At 53.3% G+C, this 11863-nt stretch overlaps 1 protein-coding gene across 1 annotated transcript; it reads right to left on the bottom strand.

Moving 5' to 3' along the window:
- Positions 1–349: 349 nt before the first annotated feature.
- Positions 350–11533, bottom strand: LOC113961876 (hydrocephalus-inducing protein homolog; the record flags this gene model as incomplete). The annotated part of the gene is made up of 17 exons (XM_027672578.1): positions 350–652; positions 1478–1793; positions 2381–2493; positions 2697–2857; positions 4009–4230; positions 4557–4699; positions 5016–5273; positions 5867–5975; positions 6465–6660; positions 7427–7578; positions 8163–8395; positions 8745–8949; positions 9556–9610; positions 9939–10159; positions 10443–10611; positions 10804–10903; positions 11434–11533. Coding segments are annotated over 17 exons (2916 nt in total), but the record flags the coding sequence as incomplete, so codon positions are not given.
- Between the last annotated feature and the right edge of the window lie 330 nt (positions 11534–11863).

Raw genomic sequence — 11863 nt, 5'->3', positions numbered from 1 at the left:
GTTCAGGTAGCAAATGCTCCAAGGCTGTCAGGGGATAACTGATCTTTGCCACTCTTGTCCTTCACCCCAGCCTTTAGCCAAGCAACTGGAGTTCCTGGTACAGTCAGTGCTGCTCCCACATTAGTTCCTGGTGTGACCAAGGGACACTTCACCACCCCACCCATGACACAAAGGCCAAGGAATGGGAATTCCTAAGAGAGCAGAGCAGCCTGCAGAGGAATGGGGGTGATGTCTGATCACACCTGCTTTCCTGGAGATGGCTGAGCCCCAGCTCCCAACCAAGCACCACACAGACACCTGCTCACTCCCCTCCCGTGGATGTGGGAGAGAACTGGAAGAGTAACAGTGAGAAAACTCGTGGGTTGAGACAGTTTATTAGGTATTACATGGATGAGGTAGAGATGGGTGTTGGGGCTTGAAGAGTAGCTGGGGAGGTCTCTGCTGAAGGCTGGGAAACCATGAGCAGGAGAAGCTATGGCACAAATGGTGTCACTCTAGTTTTGGTGACTGCTGCACCTTCTTCTTGGCTTTGCTGCTCAGGGTCTCACCTTTTTGCAGTGATGTAGAGCGTTTCAGATCAGCCTTCGGCAAACAGCCTTCCCCCACCACAAACACCCGTGGGCTCTTCTGAGATGGCTTCAGGTTAAGAAGTCTAGGAAGAAAGGGACTGGTATTAGCCAGATGAACATTTCCAGCCAGCCAGCTGCTCGCCTGTCTCCTCACAGAGCACACAGTGTCACATCCTCTCTCCACGCAAGCAGCGAGCAGCAAATGAAACAGAACTGCACTCCCTGCCATGGAGGCAGCAGAGGTGGAAGGGCAGAATCACAACCAGTTATGGGCCTGGGGACCAACTGTAGCACACGGGGTTCCAGGCAGAGAAGGAGGCTGTGCTTGTCCCATAAGGAAGCACAGCTAGGGACTGGCTGGCCCCTTGACAGCCCTTCTGGATCTCCCATTCCAGATTTTGCAGCCCTCCAGGAGCTTAGTGTTTCATACAGTGTCTTTTCCCATTGTCTCCACACAGATCCACAGACATCTCCACAGACATCTGGCCTTGGCCAGATGATCATCCTCCTGTGCTCCTGTGTGCTGTGTGTTCCTGCTGCCTCTCTGGGGCTGGCTGTCCCCAGGGCTGCACACTCACCCACCCCAGCCAGAGGGGCTGAAGGGAGGGTGTCAGAGGATGGACCAGGCTCTGCTTGGTGCTGCCCATCGACAGGACAAGAGGCAATGGGCAGAACCTGATGCAAAACATGTTCCACCTGAACACGGGGAAGAACTTCTTTCCTGTGCAGGTGACAGGTTGTCCAGAGAGGGTGTGGAGTCTCCCTCACTGCAGGTATTCCAGAACCCTCTGGACACAATCCTGTGCCAATCTGGGACGACCCTGCTTGAGCAGGGAGGGTGCACCCAACGGCCCATCCTGTGATACCCACCAGGAGCATGGATTGGAAAGCACATGGACATTTCCTACCTGCACAGCATTTCGGCCTTAAATTCCCCCACACGCGTCGGGAAGAATTTCACACGGAAAATCTGATTCTGGCCAGCAGGGATGGTACCACAGTGGGGCTCAATGGAGAACAACGGTGGGTACTTGACAGGAACTGGAGAAAATTCCAGGGAGGAGCTGAGGCCCTTCGAAGAGCGGCGCAGCTGCTTTGAAAGGCGCAGACTTGGCTGGGGCTGAGTTGGCTGGGGCCGAGTTGACTTGAGTGGCAATGCCTGCTGCACCAGCCTTGCACGATTCCTTTCCCAGAGATCCTCAGCACTAGAGGACAAGAAATCACCTGCAGGAGGAAAGAGGACATCTTTCAAAGACAAAATCCTTTGTTCCCAACAACTCTGCCTCCTGCTGCAGGTGGATAGAAGAGAGGTGGGATGCACTTGGAGCGCCTCTGGCCAAGCCCTTTCAGCAGGAGACAGAGCAGCTGGGAGCAGGGTCTCCACGTGCAGCACACACTCCTGTGCTGGGGCAGGAGGCTCAGTGTTAGACAGTGACTTTGCATTTGCCCTGGGGCGGGGAACTGCATACAGACAGCGGCTGCAGGGCAGCTCACTTGTTCCACCCTGGTTTTTCCCAGTCTCCAAGACTTCCCAAAGAGGTGCCCTGATGTCCCCCTTCCCAGTCCTGACCCAGCACGTGGCTGTCCCTGGAGCCCAGCTCAGGTCCTGTGCAGAGCACAAGTGGAAGAGCAAGAACAGGAGGGGCTAAAAGGCAGAGAGAGGGTAAGGAGAAAACTCTCCAGCTGCAGCTGGGAAGTGGACAGGGATGAAAAAGCAATTAATGTTTTGGGGTGAAGTGGTAGGGTCTTCTCCCCAGGCCCTCAGCTACCATTTGAAATGGCCCAGGCACCACCCAGAGCCAAACACTTACACGTCTGAGTAGACGAGAACGGCCTCCCAGAACTCTTGGACGGTATTTCCTCCTCCAGATTCCCCTCCCAGCAGTATTTCAGGGCTACATTCCCTGTATTGGACATCTGGAAACTGAAAAACAAGGAGGAGGAATAAAAAGCAAGTCCTGAAGTAACACTGTCTGGTGGGCTCCTGGTCCCACCTTCCGCTAAGGAACGTCTTCTTCCCCAGGCAACTCTGCCACGTTCAGAATTGCTGCCCTGGGTGGCCCAAACAAAGTATTTCAAAGTCTGGAAGTTTAGGAGGAAAGGGCCAACACGGTGCCCAGCACTCACGTGCTTATCTCTGTCTGGAAGAGCTCAGTCTGCTTCAGTTGAACCTCGACCGTGTTCAGTTTGAACTCGGCATAGTCAACCTGAGCACTGAGGAAAAGCTTGACCTCTTGGCTGCTCTTCTCCAGGACGGTGTGAGGTGGTTCCAGGACTGCCTTGACCACCTGCAGGCAGAGGAGGGAAGAATCACTGAGCAGAGCCCAGAAAGCCAGGCTGAGCAGGGAAATCTTTTGGCCTCCAAACTTGGCCACATAGAAAGAACATTCAGGTTTATTTCCCTGGAAAGATGACAAAATTGGACTGGTGTACTACAGTATTGGTTTCTACCCACTGATCAAAGCAGTCACCACCACAGTTATTAATACACCCCTGGGGATTATGGCCAGCTGTCAGTCTGTGCTTCAACCCTGTAGAGTCTCTGACCTTTTCCCTGGTCCCCTATAAATCCAGCAGGTCTCAACATTAGGATTAAGTTCCCCTGCTGGAGTCCTGTGGATGGAGAAGCCCAAGACTGACTAGTCCTAGAAAGAACTTTTTCCTTCTTGTCTTAGGAGAAAGTGCTCTTCAGATGGCACATGTGGGGTGGGAGCTGGCTGTGGGCATTTTGGGATGCGAATGATCTCACTAGGAAAGTCTCCAACTGCTGATGCCCTGATGGGGAAGTTGGGTTTACAGGACTCACAGTGATTCAGAAACTCAGAACGAACCTTCACCAAGATAAGTGTGTTTGGCAATAATGATAGAAAAAGCAAGACTTTCTGGAGATGATGCTTCTCCAGACTCCTGCACACTGTCACACAGGGCCTGGGCTGCTCCATAATGAGATATCCCCCACAATACAGAGGCCACAACCAAAATCTCTGGTATTGGTGTAGGCAGAGCTTGGAGCTCACTGGTGTACACAGAAGAGCACTTGTGCTGCTCTCCCCTTCAGAACAAGAGACAGAGTGCAGTGGAATTAACTCCTTGTGGGTGACAAGGCACCAAATCAGATGAAGAGATTTTAACACTGTCAAATGGGATAAAATCAAACGTGACCTCCCATTCAACACGGGCTGCAACACTCGGCTCGTGGCACAGAGCAGCAGTTTGCGTGTGGATAAAGGTCTCTTGCCCAAAGGCTTCCCCTGGTGGTGTGAGCACATCCCCTCACTGCGCATCCCCTCTCCCCTAAAAGGCACTGCTGGTGAACCTCCCGGCTGGAGCCAATGCCCAGGGGAGGCAGGAGCTGCTCTGCCAGCAGCGCTGGTTCTCTGCTGCTGTCGGCAGGTCCTTTTGCAGCAGCTCGGTGAGCTTTTGCTGCTGTGCTTCTTACCCTCCGCTTCACAGGCCAGCGGGCTCCTGGCAGTCTCTCGGTGGTATCCTCCCACTCCTCAGTGTGCATTCTGTCATCCCAGTCGTAAACCTCCCCTGGTGGCAGCTGGTATTTGATCTTGGCCACCTTACAGCTCACAGAGCGCCTTTTGAAGGTGACCGGGACATTGGATTTCAAGGTCACTCTGATATTCTTGGCACAGCCAGGCTTGAGGTGTCCCACCTGGGGAGAACCAGAGAATCAAGACCAAACTGGAATCACTGGCAAGGGCAGCAAAAGGGACTGACATGGTGAGCAGCTGTGCCGGAAATCGGCACCTCAGTGAGGATTTATGTGAGATTTGATAGAGCAAAATATGAACAGAAGGTGCCACCTCCCAGAACGCGGAGCCTTTTCTGCTGGGCTGACAGCCCTGCCCCAGCAAAGACAGGGATTGCATCTCCTGCATGGCACTGGAACGGGCTCTCACTGGTATGTGGTGACTCCCTGCCAGCTCTCAGGAACACCAGGAAAGGGCTTGAGCAAAAGGCAGGGCTGTCCCAGCTCACCTTGGGGAAGAACTGGAACGGGGCATCTGCCAGCCACTCAAACCGCATGACCTCTTCCTTGCTGCGGTTGGTGACTGTGAAGGTCTTGTCGCAGAGCTCCCTGACTGCACACTCCCCAAACTCTATGTGATTCGCTCTGACAGCTGTGAAGAAGGAGAGCAAGAGATCTCAGCATGCAGTGAGGTCCATCCGCCCCCCTCACTTTCAGAGACACGTGTATGTTCAGCTCTTCCTTGCTCCAAGCCTCCCTCCCTCCCTCTGGGAGGTCCCCAAGCCCGTGGCTGTGCCTGTGCCCAGCGACAAGCAGCACAGCACACATTGCTCTGTGTGTGCTCACAGAGCAAGCTCACAGGCCCCCAAGTCCAGTGGGTGACAGCCCAGCCCTGGCTAGAGAGAGGACACGCATGATCAGACATTTCCCTCTTCCTTGCTCTACCTTGGCAGCCTCTCCTCTCTTACCCTCAATGATGTCGTCCTCCAGATTGCCCTCAGCGTTGCTCTCCTGGCTGTCTTCTGCTAGTCCAGGGAGGTTATCAAGGGTGAAGTCATCATCGCAGCCTTCACCCACCAGCTCTATGTCGATCTCACTGTTGCCTGACAGTGCCACACGGATCTTCCCTTCCAGACGTTGGGCCAGGGTGGCTTTGAAAAACACGTCAAACTCTGCTGATTGCCCGTGTTCCAGGAGCAGGTAAGGTTTCTTGGGATGCTTCTTGGCTGCACGGCAACGGGAATCAGAGTTAAGTGATAGAGCTGTACAGAGGAAATATTTCCCTGGGGTATACGAGGAATAAGAGGTTGGAATCAGTTGCTTCTAAGCACAGGTTCTCCCACCAGTGGCTCCAGACCCTCTTCCTGTGTTCACAAGACTATGCCACCATCACACATCTCAACACTTAAGCGGCTTAACCTCAGGTTAAAGCCCAGCCCTCATTCCATCTGCTTCCAGCCAGCTCCTGCCATACGGAAGGCTGAGCCAAGGAGTGCTTTTGGCTTCTGCTGGCTGGCTTGTCTGCTCAAGGGCTGCCTCCCTTCAGGCTGGCACCTTCCCACACGTAGCAAAGACCTCAGCCAGTCCACTGAGGTGCTGATAGTCCACACAACTCAACCCACTCTGTCTCAAAGAACAGAAAAACTTCCTACAACTTGCTAGGAGGAAACCCTGCAAGGAGTCCACAAGAAAAGCTCGGGGGACAGAGAGACCAAGGAAAGAAACTATGTCTAACATGTGGCTGCTGCTTAGACAAGCCAAGAACAGGGCACACCTTTTCCCTCTGTGAATGATCACGCTGCACGGTTCATGAATTTACCTTTTCCAGTGGAGTCCTCTTCCATGTCTGGAATGTGGACGGCACGGACTGCGGACTGCCTGCCCTTCATGAAGAAAATTCCCTGGTAATCCATGATTTGAACTGTAAACTGAGAAAAGGGAACACGGAGCACAATGACATTGGTGTGAGTAGAGGCTGGCACGTGGGTTGAGCCCCTATGGCCGCTGGTCCAGCACGGGGAACCCAGAGCACCACCCCACCTCAAACACAGCCCAGCACAAAGGTTACGTGAAGTCACACAAGGAAAAAACGGTGTTCAGAAGCATATGGATAGAACTGACATGGAGCCAAACAGGACAGTCAGTCACGAGCAGAATGTAACGAAACCACAACTAAGTTAAATTAAAATGGAGTCAACCAGTATCAAATGCAATCTCATGGAACTGGGACATCACACACGCCCACACGAGAACAAAATGTGAGCTGGGAGACGGGGGGAAAAACACCCCACCACCTTTCTTGTCTTGTGTTCAACTGATGAGGAAAGACTGGACAGAAAATCACAGTTTTTGGGACCTTTCCTCCACAGGACAAGCACTTGTTCCCAGCCCAGAGCATTCCCTGAGCAGGTCCTTACCTGGGTGGGTATGATGCCATTGTTACGAAGGACCAGGGGGAGTGTCTGTGAATCCCCCAGCAGGAGCCTCCTGAAGCACAGCACAGGGTTTCCTCTCTTGCTCCGAAGGCCCGGGCACTCGACTGTCAGCTGAGGCACGTGCCCCTCTCCACTGACAGTGAAGGTCAGCTGCTGGGGTTTCATCTTCATGGAGCTGCTGGAGAGGCACAGAAACCATTTCAGCCAGAGCCTTCCAGAATAACAGTTCTAAACAATTTACCTGATTTGAATCATGCTGTACAGCAGATAAATAAGGAGGCACCAGATGAGACGTGGCAAATCCTCTGGCTCCAGTGATAGGAGACATATGCAACAAGCAAAAGCACACCATGAAAACAGTACAAAAGCAAGAAGGGAAAACCAAACCAACACCACCATCAGTATAGATTATTTCCAAGGATCCTAAAAAAGGAATTGCTTGTTAGGGCAGAAAGCTGACTTCCCTGTTCCAATTCAGCCACTAAAGGCTTGGGGAAGGGCAGGTCAGAGCCCCAGTACACAGGTCCCAGGGAGAGGAACCAGGCTTCTCTTTGGTAAGAGCTCCAGTCACTCCCCTGATATAAAAATAGCTTAATGCATGCCAGGGAACCACACAGGATCACTTCTTTCTACAGAAATAAGGAGGAAATCTTGACTTGCTGGCACAGAAACTGCTTCATCTAAGCCTTTGGCCTTGGAAAGTCCCAGCTCAGCTGTTGCGCTTGTCAGTAACTTCCAGCTGGCTACCTAGGGCCCTCTCTTCAGAGTCCCTCACACAGGCTGAAGTATCCTCCTCATTTTTCTGCTCTGCTCTGCCTAACAGTTACTGCCTCCCAGATCATCTCATGCCAAGTACTCTGCCTAAGGGTACTGAAAGCATTAAAGGTACCAAGAGGAGAGGCAGCTCCTAGAACAGTCCCCCCAGTACTTCACAGGGTCACTACCTTTTTGGGCTAACAAGGGAAGCTGTGAAAGTGCACTGGTAGTCCTCCTTCTGTTCTGGAGTGAAGGTCACTGCAGCAAAGGCGTGGGATAAGCCAGGAATGCTCATCTCGACAGGATCCAGCTTGAAGATGTTGCTGATGAGGCTGTGAGGCTTGGGGGGAACCCACAGTGCAGTGTTAGGAGGAAACATCTTTCAATGTGACCCAGTACATTCACAGATGCATCCCTGGGAACAGCCCCAGACAGCGCCTCTTGTTTCATGCTTCCCTGGGCATGCTCCTCCATCCCAGGGGATGCTGACCTTGCACCAATACCCAGGTGAGCAAAAGCTTGCTTTGAGGACTGGGCAGCCACCCCAGCACGCGTGGGAGGTTGGGACGGCACAGAAACCCCTGCAAATAACCCCGGACTGGCCTTTCAAGAGAAGGAAAAGCCAGGAAATGCTCTGCTTTGAGCTCTGGCCCATCGGTCCATAACAGCCCCTTTCTGAGTGTGCTTTCGAGAGATGTTCAGAAGGATTCCCACCAAAAACCCCGAAGCGTGAGCCAAAATTTGCTTGAGAGATGTGGAATTCAATGCAAGTGCCCCCCTGGCATTGCTGCTCTGCCCTGCAGTTCAACCTGCACTGAGCTGGACTGGTCCAGCTGGGCCAGGGAACGCAGTGACTCTGGAGAACAAGGCAGGCTCTCACACGGCTTTCAGAGAGCAGCGCTCACCTTGGCCTCTTGTTCTTACCTCTCCAGGCGTGGCTTTGATGGAGAGGACCACGTCACATGGGACACTGCTGCCGTTAGAGATCTTGAAGCGAGCTGTGACCCGTTGCCCAACCTGAACTTTGGTGAAGATGAATTTGTTATCATCTCTGATGAACACACCGTCGCCTTGCACCGACTGTAACGTCTGGCGGAGATTGACGTTGCTGTGGATCGGGTACTGCTCAAAGATGGACGTGATGTCTTCAACAAGAGCTGCAGACAGACCAGAGGAAGGGCTGAGGCTGGAGAACCTCTTTGCTGAATTCACCTGGACCCAGTTGGCCTCTCAGAAGGCTTGATAAGCCCTTTCTGCCCAGGTGACTGCAAAACCCAGCCTTGGATGAGAGAGCTCAGTCAACCTCAGTCTTAAAGGGCATTGCTTTCCTTTTATGCTTCCATACATCCCTCCCAGCCTCTCCCCTCTGGTGGACTTGAAAAGGACTGCAGCCTCTGAGGATTTTAAGGTGGGACTTCAGGACCAGGGTGCCTCTCTATCCCAGTAGCAAGTTTAGGTGCTGATCAGCAGCAGGACTGCCCATGGCAACCTGTGGCCAGTACGCACCTGGGAAGCAGGACTCGGCAGTCAGGGTAAAGGGAATGCCCAGGGGATTGTCCTTGGGGTCTCTGCTGCTGATGTCAATGTACAGCTGCTCCTCACATTTCCCCTCTGCTCCTGCATTGCAATCCACTGTGATCTTCTGCTGGCCCCAAGGACCGACGGAGCCGGAGCAAGGGGACACGGTGAACATGCCCACAGTGAGCTGAGCCTGCAGAAAGAGCACCAGGACAGGCTGATGCCAAACAGCCGTGCCCCGAACACCCCCAGCAAGGAGGATGCCACGCCTTGGCCTCCAGCTGGGCCCGAGCACCCAGTGGCAGGGCAGGGAAGGATGACTCCAGGGCCCAAAGGCAGCCCCAGGATGAGATGAACAAGCCAGGAGGAGCTGCAAGTCTGTCCGAGTGGCAGAGAGAAAGGAGTTGGGGTGAAAAGAATGAAGGTGGTAGCTGGGATCCTTCAACCTCCAGAGGTACAGGAGAGCAGAAAGGACTGAATGATGGGAGAGAGGGAGGGGATTGGGAAGAAGAAAAAGCAAAGTTGTCAATGTTCTATGGATTGGGAGTTCAGATGGGGACAGTTTGCTCCTGTGCTGTTCACAGATCTGTGCTGGTCAGCAGCCATCAAACACAGGACCTGCTCCCCTCTCTTGACCCCACAACTGCAGGTCAGAGCCAGAGCATGGGGCTGTCAGTGGAACTGAGCAGATCATGGACTCTCCATCCCACAGACCATGTCCTACCCCCAGCCTGGGCACAGCTGCATCCTCCCCCATCCCCTGCAGCAGCACATGTTCGCAGGAACAGGAGCCACCCACCTGCGTCGAGCGCTTTCTTTCCCTGACCGAGGGGGCAGATTCCTCTTGCTGTGAACTGAGAGGAGAAAGCAGAGACATGTGTCATGCTGAGTTCCCCTGCCTTTGTCTGAGGCCAAAGCTGGCCTCTCTCCCCATGAAGGAAAGCTTTCCTGCTCCTGATGGCCCCCGGAGAGCTGCCTGCAGCACCCATTGCTGCAGCTCATGGACAGAGCAGCTCTGTCACCAGCTTTGTCCCACACATGGGGATACTGAGGTGTTGTTTTGCTCCCTCTTCCCAAGCCAGCAATCCAAATGGACAATAACCCAGGTCTGGCTGCCTGTCACACACCAACTGTGTGGTGGTGCCTCCTCAGACAGAAAGGCTGGGGCAGGTCTTCTCTTACCTTTGCAGTGGAGGTGCTTGGCGGATGAGGAATTTGAAGTTAAGGGCACCTTTGTTCTCCACAATTAGGACCTGGCTCTTCTTGGTGCCCTTAACCATGGCACCGAAGTCAATGGGCGAGGCAGGCTCGATGCTGTACTTGCTGTACACAGCTCTCGCCGACACCCTCACTGGGATGGTGGCAACGGTCTCGCCTCCTTGACCCGATTTGGGATCAATGACCTGCAACCAGAGGAGGGGCTGGTAAACACAGCAGAGAGGCCAGCCTCTACCTCTGTCCCCTGACCCACCCCAGGTCTCCAGCAGCTCACCCTCCCTATTTAAAGGCCTCTTCCAGAGCCAGATTTCCAGCATCTTACAAAGCCTCCTAAATGGTTTTGGAAGTCTCTGTTTGTGTGTGTAGGAGAGAGGATGCCCCAGCTAAAGCCTGCTTTGCACAAGACACCTCTCCTGCTTATGCTCCCAAGACACACTGTGCTGACACAGCCAGGCCCAGGCAGCTCACCTGGCAGAGCAGGATGGGTTTGCTCTTGAGAAGCACTTCAGTCGTGGGGTGGAAGAGGACCTCGACTTTCACAGGTGGCTTGGAGGCTTTCAGCACAGCCCTCTGCGGCCGGACAGTGAAGTGAGATTCCAAGTCGCCCCTCTTGGCACTTCCAGTTGCCAGCTTGAAACTGTGGAGAAAGGGAAAGAATGAAGACCCCTGCAGTTGAAAGTACAGGTGCCACCAGCACAGCCAGGACTTTGCATAGGACCAGAAAAAAAAGAAAAGGAAGCAGCATGGGAACAGGTTCTAGCCATGGACAGAGGGAGAACGCAGGCCTGGGAGCCTGAGGAAAAGCTCAGCACCAGGCAGCTGTACTCACCTGTACTCAATGTCATATAAGCCCTTGTTCTTCAGACTGAGGACTTGCTTCTTATTATCCAGGACATTAATGGTTCCAAATTCCAAGATGCCATCTGGACCTGCAGAAAACCCGCAGAGCAAGGTAAGAAATGGTGAATATTTGTGAGCTGCTGCAGAGCACACCTGGTCACAAGCTACATAGTTGGAGTTCTTGGATGGCACAAAACCCTCTTCAGCAAGTGTCCCTGCTTGGAAGTGTTCTCTAGCTACTTGGCTGCCCTTTCTCTTCTTACTCCAAGGATCTGCAGGGTAGAAGCCAAGGAGCTTGGTTTCCATTTCCTTGCTTCCAAGCACAAATCCAGCTACTTTATGTGCTGTGCTGAGCCAACTGCCTGTTCAGATGACTGTTGTTTCAAAGCACCCAATGCAATCTGCACATGCAGCCGCACATTTCCAAGTTCAGAAGGGAGAGACTCAAGGCTGTTGGTGCCCTGACAGCGCTTTACTTCACGCAGCTTGCAAGGTATGTGCTCTGTGGATCTGTGCCACCCTTGCCTGCTATGCCATCCCCTCCCAAGGGCTTTGGTTGCCCCCCTGCCAAGGTAGTAAAATGCACCCGGACTGTGTTGTCTGGGAGGCATCCACTGACCTTCAGGCATGTCGATGCTCAGATTAACATCGTAGACCTCCACAGAGACTTTGATGGTTTCAGCGTGAACAATGCCCAGGATGTTCTCAGTATCTGAAACCTGAGGCAGCAAGAAACAAACACTGCTTAGACCATTCTTTTGGAAGACAGCCTCTAAGTCCTTGTCTCTGCCAGCTGCTTCCCCCATGGCCTCCCTGGCTTGACAAGTGTTTGTGGACTCCCAAGCTTTCCTAACCTGTTCATTTCACAGGCTGCCCCGGCAGGATTCTGCTGCAGTAAGAAACCTTATCAGCCCAATTCTGCACTCCCACAGCAGGGAATGGTGCTGCTAAAGCACCCTTGAGAGGGCCAGGGCTGTAAACACAACCACGAGAAATGCGAGGTGTCCCAGAGCAGGTGGCATTGACTATTAACGCCCTCCTCTTCAATC

The sequence above is a fragment of the Neopelma chrysocephalum genome, unplaced genomic scaffold (assembly GCF_003984885.1).
Source record: "Neopelma chrysocephalum unplaced genomic scaffold, ASM398488v2 Primary Assembly neopelma1_97417, whole genome shotgun sequence".
NCBI classification, from domain to species: Eukaryota; Metazoa; Chordata; class Aves; order Passeriformes; family Pipridae; genus Neopelma; species Neopelma chrysocephalum.
The sequence above is the reverse complement of the archived record's forward strand: the minus strand, read 5'-3'. Positions and strand labels throughout refer to the sequence as shown.